Here is a 17023-nt window from a genome sequence, read left to right as displayed (position 1 = left end):
AAGATAAAAAGAATGTTAATTATAATATTTAACACTTGTCACCAAATATATTACTTTTACTTTGTGGAAGTTTGGCCCTGCATATTTGCAACAAATAATCAATAAAATAAATATATTATATTAAATAATTTGAAAATTAAAATAAATTTTTATTGATAATTTTTTAAAAATATGATTAAATATTAGATTGTAAGGATATACAAATTAAAACTTGCAAAAGATCAAACTAATTTTAGTTCATTGATTATTAAAACTTTATTAAATCTTAAGCATATCCTTTTTTTTAATACATAATTTTTTAATGGCATATAAATTATTAAAAATAAGTAATTATTAACTTTAATTCTTACATTTATAAAATACAAAGTTATTTTATTTGAAGAAAAGTTTAGTTATTAAATCATTTTCTTTACTGTTTATTTTTGAAATGTTAAAAAATAAAATCAATAAGAATACTGATTATGTTTTCTGGTAAAATAAAACTAACATTATCTATTTTAATAAATATTTTTTTCTATATTGTTATAAATATCACTTGTAATATCTTATTCTACATAAAAAAAATGTAGTACAAACTATTTTCATTTATATTAATTTGATTGTCTTCTGATACAAATTCTAACATCACATTTTTTACAATAAATATTAATTGAAATAGTAAACTAAAACTTTAAATACTGTACATTAATTAAAACTTTAAATTCATACATTAATACAGAATCATATTTTTATTAAAAAATAAGAATTATTTTAATATATGTATTTGATTATTTATCAAAAAGTTAAACAATACAATATATAGTTTTAAAAAAATGTATGTAATTTTGATGTTTTTATTTATATAAAAATTAAATTGTGATAATTTTTAGAAAGCATTTTTCTAATATAACATAAATACATAAATTTTTAACTACTCAAATTAAATAATTTAAAGCATATTTAATATTATTATCAAAAATTTTAGCTTTTTTTAATAAAATTATGATTCAAATTACTTTTGATATAAAAATTTTTAATCCAATTTTTCAATAAAACAAAATATAAAACTTCAAATCCCTCAATGTTTAAAATACAATTATGAGATTTTTATATTAAAAATGATAGAAATTTTATAATTTTGAATATCATATTCCTTTTTATATTATATAGATCACTAGAGTTTTAAAAAATTACTTTCATTCATTATTACGGAATAGTAAGAAACTATAATATAAATTAATACAATCAAAAGAATAAATTATTTCTTGAAAGTTGACTCAAAAAAAAAAAAAAAAAAAGTTTGTTATACTTTTAAAAATAAAAAATATAAATAGTTTATTTATACAATTGAGATCAAAAGAAATATTTCTTCCTGACTAAAGAATAGATATTAAAATTTTTCAAATTTATTTGTTAAGTAATAAATTCAGCTTTTGTTTTTTTTTTTATAAATACAGTAAATTGACATTTTATATTATTTTAAATAGTTATAATAACTTTTCCTTTGACACTTTCAAGTTAATCAAAATAAATAATTAAAAAAGTTATTTGGTATTATATACTAAAAATTAATAAATGATATTGAAATATTACAAATAAAATGAAATTGACTGATTATAATGATTTTAAAAAAAAGTACATTCAATGATACAATAATATATATGCATTATTTTCTTTTATAAATGTGGTAAAAATTACTGGAAATAGATTTGATTTTGTTGATTAAACAACTTTTTGTAAATAAAAAAACATATCTGAAATGATACTGTTGATGATAATTATAAAAATATTAATTGTATAGGAGAATTATTAAAATGTTATTGAAAAAAACGATTTAGTATATTCTTTATTTTTGAATTAAAAGTTTTTTTTTTCAATTTATAAACTTAATTAGATGTTTCTGGTAATTTTATAATATTATTTAAAATAATAAAGTTTGATTAAATATATAATAATTTTTTAAAGTTAATTTATTATTAAATGAAATAAATTTTCTTGATACTATGGCTATTGTAAACTTTTATCATTAATTTGTGAATTAAAAGTTTTTTTCAACAACCTGTTAATAATTTGATTTATTTACTCTTTCTAATACTTGTCTTTTTTTTTCTATTAAAATTTTTATTTATTTTTATAAATTTATTATTTTTTATAAACTATAAAAATATCTTTAAATCATATTTCTGTTAAAAATGTTTTATCAATTAATATGTTTGGCTTAATGAAAACTTTAAGTAAAAAAGAAAAAAATTAATTCAAGTATAATTGTTAAATACTAGAAAAATAAAAAAAATTTTATTGTATTTTTGAAATTTAGAAAGATTATATAAAAGATAACAAAACAAAGAAAATTCTAATGAAATGATAACATCAATAACATTATTATCATTGGATAATTTAATTTTTGATTCATATAACTTTAAACAAAAAAAAATCATACATTATGCCATTTATTAATAATGTATTAATAAAAAGTTACAGAGGTTCAAAAGTTGTACAAAAGAAAAAAAAATGAAACAATAGATGAAGATTTTTTTTACAAAAAAAAATTATATTGATAATTTATTCAAACTATAATTTTTGTTTTAAGATATTTGTCACTTTTTTTTTAAAAAAAAAAAACACAAAAAAAATGTGTCATGAATAAGTAAATAATATAAACATATATGATTTTTCAATGACAAGGTTATCTTTTATTTAAAAAAAATAAATTTCTTTTAATAAAAGATTAGTGCGACAAAGTTAAAAAATATATATTTTCCTTTAAGATCTAATATTATAATAGGATAAAACATTTGAAATTAAAAAAAAATGTATATATATACTAATATTTTATTTAAAAAGTTAAAATAATAGAGAAAGAAATTATGTTTTTACAGATTTATCTTCCTACTTTTAATACTGATTTACATATAAAAATATTTCTATAGAATAAGGAAAATTATAAAAGAAATTATATTTACAATCAAGAGGCGAAACCATCATGTTTACAAATTATGTTTTTACTTAGTTTTAAAATAAAACAATATATAAAGGCACTTTTTTTAGTAAATTTGATATAATTTAATATCTATGAATTATATTTCATAAATTATTTTTTCTAATATTATTATATATACCATTTTAAGTTAAAACAATGTAAGTATAATTTATTATTATTATTAAGATAGCTTAAAGGATGACAAAAAAAAAATATTTTTAAAGGTCATCTTAATGATTTATAATATATTTTTTTTTTATTTTATTAATTATAACTGATTATGTACTTAATTTAATTTTTAAAAGATTAATAGAGAAATATGTTTCAATAATAAAATTAATATATCGCTTTTAAACATGTCATAATATATATATATATCTTTTTTAAACAAATATTATTTTGATAAAATTTTTTTTTATATATTTACTATGTTATATCATTATTTATTAATATTTTATAAAACAATTGATTATTCGTTAGAATAATCTTTTTATATTAAATCATGTAAAAAATAATATCATATTAAACTTAAAAATAGGAATAAAATTTCTGATGTTTAAAAAAAGTTTTTAAAAATTTTTTATATATGATTATAAAATTATTGCTTTATTCATTAAATTTTTCAATATAATTATAATTAAAATAAAGCAATTGGTAATTTTTTTAAATTAAAAAAATTAAATATTTTAAAAGCAAAATAATATAATTTGATTTTACGTGTAGTTTTTATTGTACTTTAATTTTAAAAAAATTTAAGTTTACAAAAATAATAAAATATTTATACTAATTATTATTAATAACAAAATTAATTTTAAAGTTTGTCATTTTTTTTTTAAACAATGAATAATAAAATTTACCTATATAGAATAAAATTTATATTAAAATTTTCATAACAAAAAGTTATAATAATATATTAATTATTTACAAACATAATGTAGTATCTTATCATCATAATTTATTATATATGTCTAATTTATAACAAGTTAAAAAAGTATCCGACACTCTTCTATATCTTATAAAAACAGTGTATAAAAAGTTTACATAAACATTTATCATATGTTTAGATATCTATATAAAGATATTATATCTTTATTTAATATATTAACGAATACTATATGAAAATGAACAATTGTTAGTTTAAAAAAAACAAAATTAATGCTAAACTTTTTTTTAATAATTATTATTAATCAAAATAATATCTATGATAAAATTTTATGTATTTTTTTTGTTCAATTTTTTATAACTAATATGTATTTAAATAATTATATTCAAAAGAAATTTATTAAATTTTAATTAAAAATATTATAATACATAACAATTGTATGTTCATCATGATATTAATTTTTTAATCAACAGGGTAAGCATATATAATATTATTAATTTAACTTATTTTTGTATAGTGATCATGGGATTTTTATTACAAATATGTCCTTATCTATAAAACAAACATTAAATTTTCTTTTTAACTATGATTGTTCTTTCTTAATAACAATATTTAGGTGTGATCACTGATAACTTTCAAAAATACTTTATTTTTAATTTTATTACTTAATAAAGATATTTTAAAATACGAATAAAAATAAGATAAAGATTGTAGTTTATATGAAAAAGAATCTTAATAGTATAAATTACAATCATGTTTATCATATAAATATTTAGTTTTGTGAAAAAAAAATTTACTAATTTTCTTTACAAATAGGAAGTCATAAAAATTGAAAAAAAAATGTTTGAAAAATTTCCCATGTTTGTTTATAATGTAATAAATTTTATTGTTACAGGCAAATATTAATTATTTTTTATGATTCTTCAAATTTTCGTAAAATCATTCACAAAACTATTTACTATATTATGAATTATTTTTATTACTTAGATGTGAGAAATGTAGCATGAATATGTTTTAAAGCTAATTTAATAAATAAACGATTATAAAAATACATCGTTTGATAAAAGAAAAAAAGTTAACATCTGTGATTTGCGATTCATAATACTGTGATTAATGATATTTTGTTAAAAAAAATATATTGAAACAAAAATTATATTAAAATCAGAACAAATTAAAAAAAAATGTTTTAATTAATAATGACATTTCATTTTGTATAACTTTTACTTTTCTAGTTAGATATTTTTTTTTGGTAAATTAATAATTGGAATATTTAAAACATTATTTAAAGTGCATTATATTTCTTAAATATAACAAAGTGACAATATTGAATAAGAGAAAGTTTAGTATTTAATAAAAAAAATTACATTTATTTACATTATTAAAATATTTTACAAACCTATTATATTAAATCATTTTAATATGAATTTGTTATATCTTTCTTTTTGACAAAAGTTTAAACAAACTAAATTAATATTATTAATTTTGTGACAATATTTTCTTTTTTAATTCTTTTTAAATATTAAATTATTTCTTAATTAGAAACGACAATCTTTTTTTTAGAAGTAAAGATAAAAAAAAAATCCTACATTTTTTTTTGTAAATATTAAACACTTGTTTTTACAAAAAAAAAATGTTTTACACGTTACTTGATCCTTAAAGTACTTATTTATTATTTTTAACTTCAAAAACCAAACCTCTTAAAAGTGAGTGTTATGATTATTTTCATTGATAATGATAAAATGGTGTAATTTTTTTTTATTGATTATGACAATATAATTACAATTTATTATTTCTTTAATTATTTTTTTTTTAATATATAAATATAATTATATTATTGTGTAACATTTTACAAAATTTAAGTAGCTAAATTATAAGATTTTTGGTTGTACCAATATACTCAATGTTTCAGTTTTTTATGCACATTATTAAATTTAAATTCAATTGATAATATCTTAATTTGAAAATAATTTAGTTTTAACTTTCTTTTTTTTTAATAATATATTTAAATGTAAAATTTACATTTAATTATTTTAAAATATTATGTACGTAGTAAATTTACTATAAAAATTACCCTATTATATTTTATAAAAGTAATAAAAATTTTATTACAAAATAAAAAATGTTAAAAAAAAGTTTACATTCCTAAATATTAATGTAAAAGAGTAAATGATGCTACTTTAAAACTCATAGAATAATTTTGCATAAAGTTGTTTTATAATTGTTTTTAATATTTTATAATTAAAATAAAAAGTTAATTAAACAATCCAGCTAATCGTGGTGGAACAAGTTTAATTCAAATATTAAATTATTAACTTGAATTTTTAAATTTTTAAAATAATATATTATTTTAAATTTTTTCCCTCTATTATTAAATTTTTTTTTAACAACAAAACAATCAAAGTTTATTTTTATACTATTTTTAGAACATTTTTAAAGTCAAAAAAATTTTTTCATAAAATGCATACTTCAACTATTGTTGGTAGTATTCTATCATCAACTGTTTTACCACTTGATTCATCTCAATTCATTCAATCTGATTATTCAATTTTTGTTGGTATTGGTTTTATTATTGCTTTCATTTTGGCTTTTGCCATTGGTGCTAATGATACTGCCAACTCTTTTGGAACATCAGTTGGTTCTAAGGCTTTAACACTTATTCAAGCTTACATCTTAGCTTCAATTTTTGAATCATTAGGTGCTGCATTACTAGGTTTGTTTATATTAAAAATAAAAAAAAAATTATTAATTAACTGATAATTATTTTATCTAGGATATAAGGTAACGGATACTATGCGTAAAGGAGTTGTTGATGTAGCTGTTTATGAAAATGAACCACAACTTTTATTAATTGGACAAATTGGAATTCTTGCTGGTTGTGGTATATGGTTATTAACAGCAACTGCATTAAATGCTCCAGTATCAACAACACATTCTATTGTCGGAGCAACACTTGGATTTTCAGTTGCTTTTAAAGGTTTTGTTGGAATTAATTGGTTAAAAATTTTTAAAATAGTAGCATCATGGTTTATTTCACCTGTTCTTTCTGGAATAGTATCAATTGGAATAACATATTTTTTAAAATTTTATTATAATACTTTTGTATGTTTTCATTGTCTATTATATAATATATTTTTTTTAGGATAAACCATATATTGGAGCAATTAAATCATTACCATTTTTACTTGTTGGTACTGTTTCACTTAATGTTTTTGCTATTCTTTATGAAGGTCCTGATCTTTTTGGTATAGATAAATTATCAGCACCAATAATATTATTAATATCATGTATCATTGGTGTCATAGGATATATAATTTTTTATTTTATTGAAAAATTATTCCTTAAAAAACAATATGATGGTAATTTTAAAATTTTAAATATAAATATTTTTTAAGCTATTCTTAATGGAGAATTATTATTAAAGAATGAAACAAGACATGATGTTGAGTCAATTTTTAGAAATGAATCTAGTAGTACAAAAATTCTTATTTCAAATGGAACTGTAATGAATGATAATATGTCACTTAAAGAAAATAATTGCGCAAATCATAGTAATGATGGAAAATGTATTGAGCCATGTGAAATAAATTTGGGTAAAGATATTGAAAAAAAAGAAGAAATACTTTATATACATAAAGGAAATATTCAAGAAAAACGTGAAGAAATGGTAATAGGAAAAGTATTTACAATTTTACAAATTTTAACTGCTTGTTTTGGTGGTTTTGCTCATGGTGGTAATGATGTTTCAAATGCCATAGCTCCAATTGTTTCAATGTTTTCTATTTGGAGAGATGGAAATGTTCATCAAGTTGATGGTACTCCAATATATCTTTTAATTTTTGGAGCAGTTGGAATGTGTATTGGATTGTGGGTTCTTGGTCATAGAGTTATTTATACAGTGGGAAATAATTTAACTGATATAACTCCTATTAAAGGTTTTTCAATTGAATTTGGGGCTGCTGCAACTGTTTTAATTGCATCAAAACTTGGTTTACCAATTAGTTCAACCCAATGCAAAGTTGGTTCAATTATGTTTGTTGGTTTATTTAATAAATCAAAACTTGATTGGAGTTTATTTAGATCAATTGCACTTTCATGGATTATAACACTTCCATTTACTGCAATTTTTAGTGCTATTGTAGCTGTTTCACTTCAATGGTTAATGTCATAATGTCATAATTTAAAAATTTTAATTTAGTTAATTTTTAACCCAACATTTATATTAGCAAATATTTTTGTTATCATGGTTATACATTATTCTATTTAACAATTATTATATAATATTTGTTAGACTAAAATTATCTTTAAAATAAAAATTCCTAAGGAAATATATTTTTAGTATTTTTTTTTAAATCGCACATATTAATAAACAACTTATAACTAGTGAAATGTTTGCTTTTATTAAAAATGAGTTTTAAGGATATAAATACTTAGAAAATAATAACCTATTCACGTGAATTATCTTATGAAAAGATAAAGATATATCGTAAATAGGTAAGTTTAAATTAAGTATAAATTAACATCTATTTTAATATTTTTTCATATTAAAAGTTATATTGTAAAATTGTTCTTATATAAATGTCATATATATTTCTTATTAAAGAAATTATTGTCAATAAATCTCTTATTGAAAATTTACTAATTGTAAAATAAATAGTTATCATTAGTAAAAAAAATATTACTATTAATGTAAAATTAAGCATAAAAGAAAAAAAAGATAATTTACTATATATTTTGATTTTAAATTGGAGTTGTCCAAAAATCATGATTATCGCCCAACTCTGATAAATCAACATAATCCTTTATTTCTCCATTTGTTCCAGAAAAATGAGTTAAACAAGGTTTGGTACTTACAGAAATAATATCATCATTACAATTATTTAAAATGTTACTTTTGTGACTTGCGCTTGGCATACAATTATTAATAAAAACACATTCTGAATCCTCTTCACCTTTTTTTAAAGTAATCCTAGATATACTTCTTCTTTCATCTTTATTTAATAAGTCAGCTAGTGATTTATGTGACTCATTTCGTTTTGTTGTTACACTAAAAATATGTATAGTACCCTTATTTGAAGATGCTAACAAGTAATTGGAACATGGTGAAAATCTAAGACAACGTAAACTAACTGTATCCATACCACGACGTAATTCAAATAATTTTTCACCATTCTTAGCGTTATAAATATGAATTAATGTTCCTTGAGTTGAACCTGTTGCTATCATTGTACCTAAATTATTAATAGCTACTCTTGCAATTCTATTTTTATGTGCATTGATAATTAATGGAGCTGGGCAAGAAGTTTGATTTGTTGTTAGTAAATTTACGATATGTACAGAACCAATAGTTCTTCCTGGATAAACAAGATATTCTGCTTTTGGGTCAGCATTAAAAGCAAACAAACCATTACAATGTTCAGCTAACTCTTCACAGCGTAATTTTTGTAAATTATTGGGAAAAGAAAAAACTGTAATATGTTTTGCTTGTGCGACAATTAATTTTGAATAAGAAAAAGCAAAGTTTGTAACAAGAGAATTTACTGTAATTTCAACAACAAATTTTCTATTAAATGCATCAAATATTAATGCAGCATTTCCGGCAAATTTAGGAAATTTTCCACCTGATACAATACCTAGTAAATTAGTTTTATTTAAAAGGCGAACAATTGTAACACTGCCAACTTCATCAACACCTAAATATGATATTTAAAAGAAAAAATTAATTAATTATTTATTATATATCTATTTATATTTACCAAAATTTTTTATTTCTTGTAATGGGACAACTTTAATTATTCTTATTCCACTATCACTTCCTATTGCAAATGTATCTAATTAAAAAATAAAAAAATAGTTAGTTAATTAATAAAAAAATTACAATTACCTTGTTTTCCATTAAATGATATACAGTATACATTATCTACAGGCATCTGAAAAATGAAAGTTTAACAATAATTGCATTGTTCAATAAAATGATATCTTATTGATATAACGTCCAAGTTAAAAAAATAGTTAGACTTCAAATTGAAAAAGCATCTTGGTTAACATATGACTATTCTGATCACGAGAAAGGACGTAAACGAATGTCCAAAATCGTTCTTTTTAAGTTACCAAATTTTACCGGGTGATAATTATATATAATATTTTAAAAATATATTGTTATTAAAATTTTATACTATCTTTTTATGGCATTTTTTATATATAAAAAAAATAGTTATTTAATAATTTTTTTTGTACTACAAATATATATTATCATATAAGTATTTATTTGAATCATTATTAAGTTTTAATAATTCATTATGATAAGACTTAAGAGTATTATATAAACGATAATTTTTTAAATAACTTTTATGTATAATATTCCTTTTATAAAAATTAAATTTTTACACATTTTATAATGTTTTTAGATTAAGTAGTAATTTACTATTGCACTGAAGTATACTTTAATATATCAAATCCAGTGAACTGATAATAATCTATCTTTGTTACAGCGACGTGTAACATTATCGTGAATAAAAGAGCAGAACAGAAAGACAATATATTTTGTTTGCCTTTAAATGAAACTAGAAATTATGAAGAAAAACATTGGAAAAAATACTATAAATTTTTTATATCTTTAAGTTATAGAAGAGATAAGCTAATATTAATGCTATTTAATCTATATTAAAAAATGGTAAAAAAAGCAAAAATATTGTTTAACTTTAGTTTTATTTTTGTTAATATTTAAATAAACATACAATAATATTTTTAATAATAAAAAAATAGCTAAATCATCTTTTTTTTTGATGAAATTTAATAATATTTTTTATAACGTTATTGATCTTTTTAAAGCATGCGCTATGCTTAATATATTTTTTCAATTATTTATATAACTTCTATTACTGAAAATATAAAGAAAAAATATTTACTGTTTATTTTTTTTTCATCAATATTGGAAAAAAGTAACTTAAAATATATTATTTTACAATTTATTTGCTATAATGTCAAAAAATATACATTAAAAAATGATTCAACAATAATGACATATAATTTTTCTTTCTATTAAAAATAAAATGTTTCAATGATAAAGAAAAGATGTAACTTTTTTTAGTCACCTCTTCTTTTTCCTCATTATTGATATATGGTTTTTTTTTTATATATATAAAAAAATAGTATTATAATTTTAGCAGAATATTATGAAGATCTATAAACGATTTTAAAATAAAGCTAATTTTAATATTTGTCATTTTGTATTTATAAAATAATGTCAATGAATCATATGTTATATATATATTAACATAAATTTCACAATATTTGACAATTTTTGTTTTAAATAGAAAAAAGAAATTATTTAAATTTTTAAAATAAAAGTATATTAAAAAAATTTTTTTTTATATTTTAGTAATATTAAAATTTAATTTAAATTAGTAAATAAATTTTATTAATTTATCTTAGAGATTTTAGCCTTTAAAGACCTATGTATATTTAATTATATTTTATGATAGCCTCTAATGTTTACTTAAAGTATAATATATATACCTGTACAGGAATTCTTTTGTTGATAGAGCATATAATATTTTTCTATTATAAAGATTGCAAAAATAATGATTTATATGACAATTTCATGATATTTAATAGTATAGTCGAATATTATTTAATATGAGTATTCTGTCTTTAGAGGTTTGTAAATATAAATTTTATAATAATGATTAAAAATTTATCTTTATCTAGTTATCTTTTAAAAATAAAATTTTAAAACTTAAAATTTTTCATTATTTCTATATTATAGTAATAAATTTACATTCATAAATTACTAATATATAATTCTTTTTCTTATATATTAATTTTAATAAAAAAAAAATATTTTTATCAAATATATAATGACGTTTTTAAGAATGTTTATTATAATATATTATTTATTATTATTTTAGTTTATTGTTTTTAATTTTATAAATATAAAAAATATTATAGATGATTGTCAAGATTTTAACTTTATTTTAATCTTAAACAATTTTATTATTATTATATGTTATTTATATTACTTATTCTTTTTTTTTTTAAAAAGTTAAATAAATTTATAAAAATATTTACATTAAAAAAATTTTTTAGGGTAAATTAAATTTTAATAAAATATTTTATTACTCAAAATGGATGATTCTTTACAACCACCACCAAGACCAATTGAAGGACCTCATATTAAAAAAAAGAAAAAAAGAGTTGGTCCATTGACAGTTCAAGAAATTAGATGGTTTTATAAAAAAAATTCTGAAACTAAATATACACCATTTTCAGGTAGTAAGATATATTAATAAATAAATTACCTTTTTTTTTTTATTAAATTTTTATATAGGTTATGATTCAATAAGTATTGAATTTCGTTATCGTAAAATTTTAAATATTGAAATAGATAAAAAAGGATTAGAAATAAAAAAAAATTTTATTGAAACAGAGGATGTTATTGTTTTAGATGGTTTATATAAAGTAGATACAACATTAACATATATATCACCAATATATTGGAATGATGAGTCTTATCAAATATGTCGAGGTACATGGTTTATTGAAGATGATATGCAACCATTACCTAATCAATTTGCTGAATTAATTGAGGATCATCATTTAAAAAATTTTAAAGATCAAATAATACCAGATAAAGGATCAGGAAATGAAAAAGAAAGTAGTAAAAAGCCATTTTTAACATCATTAACATGTTTTGCTGATGAAATACGTTGGAATTCAGTTATTGATATATATTTATATAGTAATCCTAAGGCAAATAAATTTATGAGATTATTAACATGGTCAAAATCAGTACAATTATATAGAGGATATAATGAAGATGCTGAAATAAATGATGGTAAACCAGAATATACTGATTTAATGTTTGTTGTTCATGGTATTGGACAAAAAGGATATGAAAATTTAATCGCAAAAAATACTCAACAAATGAGAGAAATATTAAATCCTATGATTGAGAAACAATTTAAGGAATGTAATAAAAAACTTATAATGATTCCAATAGAATGGAGATCATCATTAATATTAGATAATGATTTAAGTTCACATATTCTTTTATCACGTATGTCATCAGTTCGTGAAAGTTTAAATTCTATTGCAATGGATATAATGTGTTATCAATCACCATTATATAGAACAGAGGTAAGGTATCATTATATATTGATAATTAATTAATTTTAAGATTATAAATGGTGTCATACGACAATTAAATAATGTTTATAAAATTTTTATAAAAAACAATCCAATGTTTAAAGGAAATATTTCATTATTTGCACATTCATTAGGTTCAGTTATTTTATTTGATATTCTTTCAAATTGGTCACCATTAAAAATATATGATGAATATGTATCAAAATCATTAGAATCAAAATTAGATTCACTTCATAATGAGGAAAAAGAAAGTTTAAAAAATTATATTAATGCAAGAAAAAATATGTATGATAAAATAATGGTAAATGATTTATTAAATGAACAAGAAGAAAATCTTTTATTTTCTGTTAAAAATTTATTTTGTGTTGGATCACCATTAGCTATATTTTTAGTTATGAGAGGTGCAAAAGCAGATAGTTTATTTTTAAAAAAAGAACGTTTACAACGAGTTATTAATATATTTCATCCATTGGATCCTGTCGCATATCGCCTTGAACCAATGTTTCATTATTTATATAAATATATTAAACCTGTTAAATTATTTCCATCAACAGATGAACGTTCCTATAATAGTTCATACAAATTGCCATTAGAAATGATAAAAAGTTTTTATAAAAAATTAAAACAGGAAAAGGCAAGTAGTTGTACAAGTAATGAAAATACTATTAAAGGTGATGTTACTGATCCATTTGGAGATGATTTTGATTCTGATGAGTCATTTGATGATGGTACATCACCACGTTGTCAATCACCAACAACAATTAGTACAATTGAAATAAATCCATCATCTAATACAGTTGTTGATACAGAAATTCATAAAAAACCATGGTTTGGAAAAAATAAACATGGTAAGGATAATGATAAAACAAAAGAGACAATAGATTCAAGTACATTACAGGAGGAATTAAATAGAATTGTTACACAAATACCATTACAACATCAATTAAAATATAGAATTGATTATCAAATTCAACCAACATTAACAGAAAAAGGATATCTAGGAATGTTAAGAGGACATTTTTCCTATTGGACCAATCCTGATGTCGTTTCATTTATAGGCAATGTATTGTTGCAACAAAATATTGATGAATTTGGTTTAATTGAAGTATCGATGGATGAAAGATTAAACACTAAAAATTAAATTTTACTTTGAAAATTGTTTTTTTTTTTTTAATATACGTATACTAAAAAAATGTTAATAAAAAAATCACTAAGAATGTTAAAATTTGTCATCATAAAATAAAACTAAAATAATTAGTAATAAGATAAAATTAATGAATAATCATAAATTAATTTAATTTTGTGTATTAACATAAATATTGTAATCTTCAGTTGCATCTCTAAATTTTCTTTTTTCTTTAAATGATAATAAATTAATTTTATTAGAATTATCTTTTTGCGCTGAAACAGTATTTTGTTTTTTTGTTAAATATGATGATGGTGTTGTATTATTTGAATTTTCAATGTACTCATCTGTAAGAGTATGACTATGTAAATTATTTATTTCGGGTGTATTGTTATTTTTATTTGATGTATCAATTAAATTAGCGTACATAAATTTATCTATATTATTTTCTTCTGGATAGTAATTTGAACCATCTGATTTTCTGTCACCATCATATTTCTAAAAAAAAATAATATAAAATATTGCTACAATTAATTACAATTAAACAAACCGTAAATGATCCAGTAATAGATTTTCTAAACACTTTGTTTACTGTTTTCTTTATATTTTTAAATGATAATTTTTTGTCGCCACTTGTTTTAACTAGACCTGGTATCTCTACATTATTTGTATCTGATATTGATGGCGAAAAATAATAAGTTAATGGTTTATTAAGATTTATAGGTTTCGGCCCTAATGGTAAAGAAAATGATGATGAAATTTCTTTGTGTTTTTTTAAGAATGGTATTGATGATCGATTATTTGAAGTTGTATCAGTATCCTCATTAATATAAATATTATTAACACTTTTGCTCTAAAAAAAAATAAATTTTTAAAAATAAAATAATAATAAAAAAAAACAATAATACTTACCAATCTTTTAATATCTTCCATTTTTTTATTTTTACCATTTTTATAATATATATTATCAATGTCCTTTCTTTGTAAATTTTCATAAATTGGATCAAGTTTGTTTTGTATTGTCAAATTATTAATAGATTTTGTTCCTCTTTTCATATAATAATTGTTTTTATTTTTTGTATAGTGTGGTTGTATATATTCTGTATAAACATGATTTAAATTATTTGAATTATTTTTATAATCTGAAGATATATTTTGTTCATTATTATGTGGTATAATAGAATTTAAAGTGTTTAATTTTTTTTGTTCATCTTTCTTAACCCGGTGAATTTTTAATGAACTATTAGTTGAACTACAATTTGATTTTGTTGTAGAATTACCACAACTTTCAGGATCACGGGATGCTAAAATTGGTAGTGATTGAAGCCAATAACCTTCTGTATATTTATCAATATCTTCTTGTGGTGGTATCTTTTGTTCAAGAATATTTTTCATTAATGCTCTATGAACTTTTAATATTTCATAAATAGCTGGACCACAAAAATACCATGAATAATTTGTTCCTATATATTTAACTTCTAATATTCTATCTTCTCTACGTTTAAATTTAAATTCTTCATGATATCCTTGTAATATTGTTTCATGCATACCCCGTATAGCATGTGATTTAACAATAAAATTTTTTTTTGTTATATACATAGTACATTGTTTTCCTTCCATCCAATTATAATAATTTGGTCCTTTTAAAAATTGTATATCTAATGTTTTAAAAGGTGGACAACATTGTTTCATCCAATTATACCATATTAATTGTGATAATGGTCTTTCAAATGAAAAATAAAGATCAAAATTTAATGTCATAATAGCTAATGTACAATCTCTTTTTCCAATACAAATATCTAAAGTATTATTTTTATAAATATTAATTTATTTTAATTATAATTATTTTATACCCTTAGAAACAGCAACAAAATTATTCAATGTACATGTTTTACCTCCTTTTTTGCTCTTCTTATTTTTTATTGTTTTAAATACTGTTACAATTGGTTCTTCTAAATCTGAAAATTTTTGTGCAAGTATTACTCGTGTTACCCATTTTTTTGCTTTATAAAATTCTAATGTTCCTTGAATAGAAATATCTCGACTACTGCCCAATTCATCTAGAATTGCTTCTTTATTTTGGGCACCCATGAAATAGTTTAGGAATTTTATTTTGAACGTTTTTGAAAAAAAAAACTCTAAATTTATTATTTTAAAATTTTAAATGAAAAATTTTAATTTTGAAGGTCGAAAATTTTTTATATATTAATATACCTTTTAAAGTAATTAATTATAAAACAAAAACAATTATTTTAATTAAGCATCAAAAGTAATGTAAATGACAATTAAACATTTTAGAAAAATATAACATTTAAATTTTTTTTATATAATATATAATATTAAATACATTTAATTAAATAAACAGAATAGTGCGAATATTTTTATTGGTAGTTATAAATAAAGTAAATTATATCACAATACATTTATACTATTTAATATAACATATATTTTCATAAATTTATATATATATATATATATATATATATATATATATATAATATATTATATATATATAATATAAATATATATATATATATATATATATTAAAAAAAAAAAACTATTTGCCCATAAGCCATATATTTACCTATTCAAAAGAAAATGTCAAATTAACATCGATCACCCCACTAAAATGTATTTTCCTATAATGTACAGTGTAAAGCATCAACCTACTAACAAATACCGGTTTCAGAAGCTTTGGTCATTATTGTAAATTGCTGTGAATAAAAAATTTACCATGATAAGTTTGAAAATAGCTCACATTAAAAATGTTAAAGTGATTGACTTTGATGATAAAATGTTTTTTCATCTATTTAACTAACCATTATTTATATAACGTAACGCAATTCATTATATTAATAGATAAAGATATTTCTCTTTAAATAGACCTATCTATAAAATATAAAATATACT

General features: G+C 19.4%; 4 protein-coding genes across 4 annotated transcripts; 2 read left to right on the top strand and 2 right to left on the bottom strand.

The window, feature by feature from the left end:
* Positions 1-6299: 6299 nt before the first annotated feature.
* SRAE_X000001900 (Phosphate transporter family-containing protein) lies at positions 6300-8010 on the top strand (the record flags this gene model as incomplete). The annotated part of the gene is made up of 5 exons (XM_024644312.1): positions 6300-6552; positions 6613-6816; positions 6856-6941; positions 6982-7198; positions 7235-8010. 5 exons carry the CDS (start codon positions 6300-6302, stop codon positions 8008-8010), a joined length of 1536 nt encoding a protein of 511 aa, XP_024509884.1.
* Positions 8011-8579: 569 nt separating this feature from the next.
* On the bottom strand, positions 8580-9769 carry SRAE_X000001800 (WD repeat domain phosphoinositide-interacting protein 4; the record flags this gene model as incomplete). The annotated part of the gene is made up of 3 exons (XM_024644311.1): positions 8580-9532; positions 9596-9670; positions 9724-9769. The coding sequence occupies 3 exons, from the start codon at positions 9767-9769 to the stop codon at positions 8580-8582; spliced, it is 1074 nt and encodes a 357-aa protein (XP_024509883.1).
* Positions 9770-11965: 2196 nt separating this feature from the next.
* SRAE_X000001700 (Phospholipase DDHD1) lies at positions 11966-14127 on the top strand (the record flags this gene model as incomplete). The annotated part of the gene is made up of 3 exons (XM_024644310.1): positions 11966-12110; positions 12169-12977; positions 13018-14127. The coding sequence occupies 3 exons, from the start codon at positions 11966-11968 to the stop codon at positions 14125-14127; spliced, it is 2064 nt and encodes a 687-aa protein (XP_024509882.1).
* Positions 14128-14280: 153 nt separating this feature from the next.
* SRAE_X000001600 (Hypothetical protein) lies at positions 14281-16203 on the bottom strand (the record flags this gene model as incomplete). The annotated part of the gene is made up of 4 exons (XM_024644309.1): positions 14281-14610; positions 14663-14965; positions 15025-15911; positions 15966-16203. The coding sequence occupies 4 exons, from the start codon at positions 16201-16203 to the stop codon at positions 14281-14283; spliced, it is 1758 nt and encodes a 585-aa protein (XP_024509881.1).
* Positions 16204-17023: the final 820 nt, after the last annotated feature.

This window comes from Strongyloides ratti, assembly GCF_001040885.1.
Source record: "Strongyloides ratti genome assembly S_ratti_ED321, chromosome : X".
NCBI lineage: Eukaryota > Metazoa > Nematoda > Chromadorea > Rhabditida > Strongyloididae > Strongyloides > Strongyloides ratti.
Note: the sequence above shows the minus strand (reverse complement) of the source record. Positions and strands in the feature narration are given on the sequence as shown.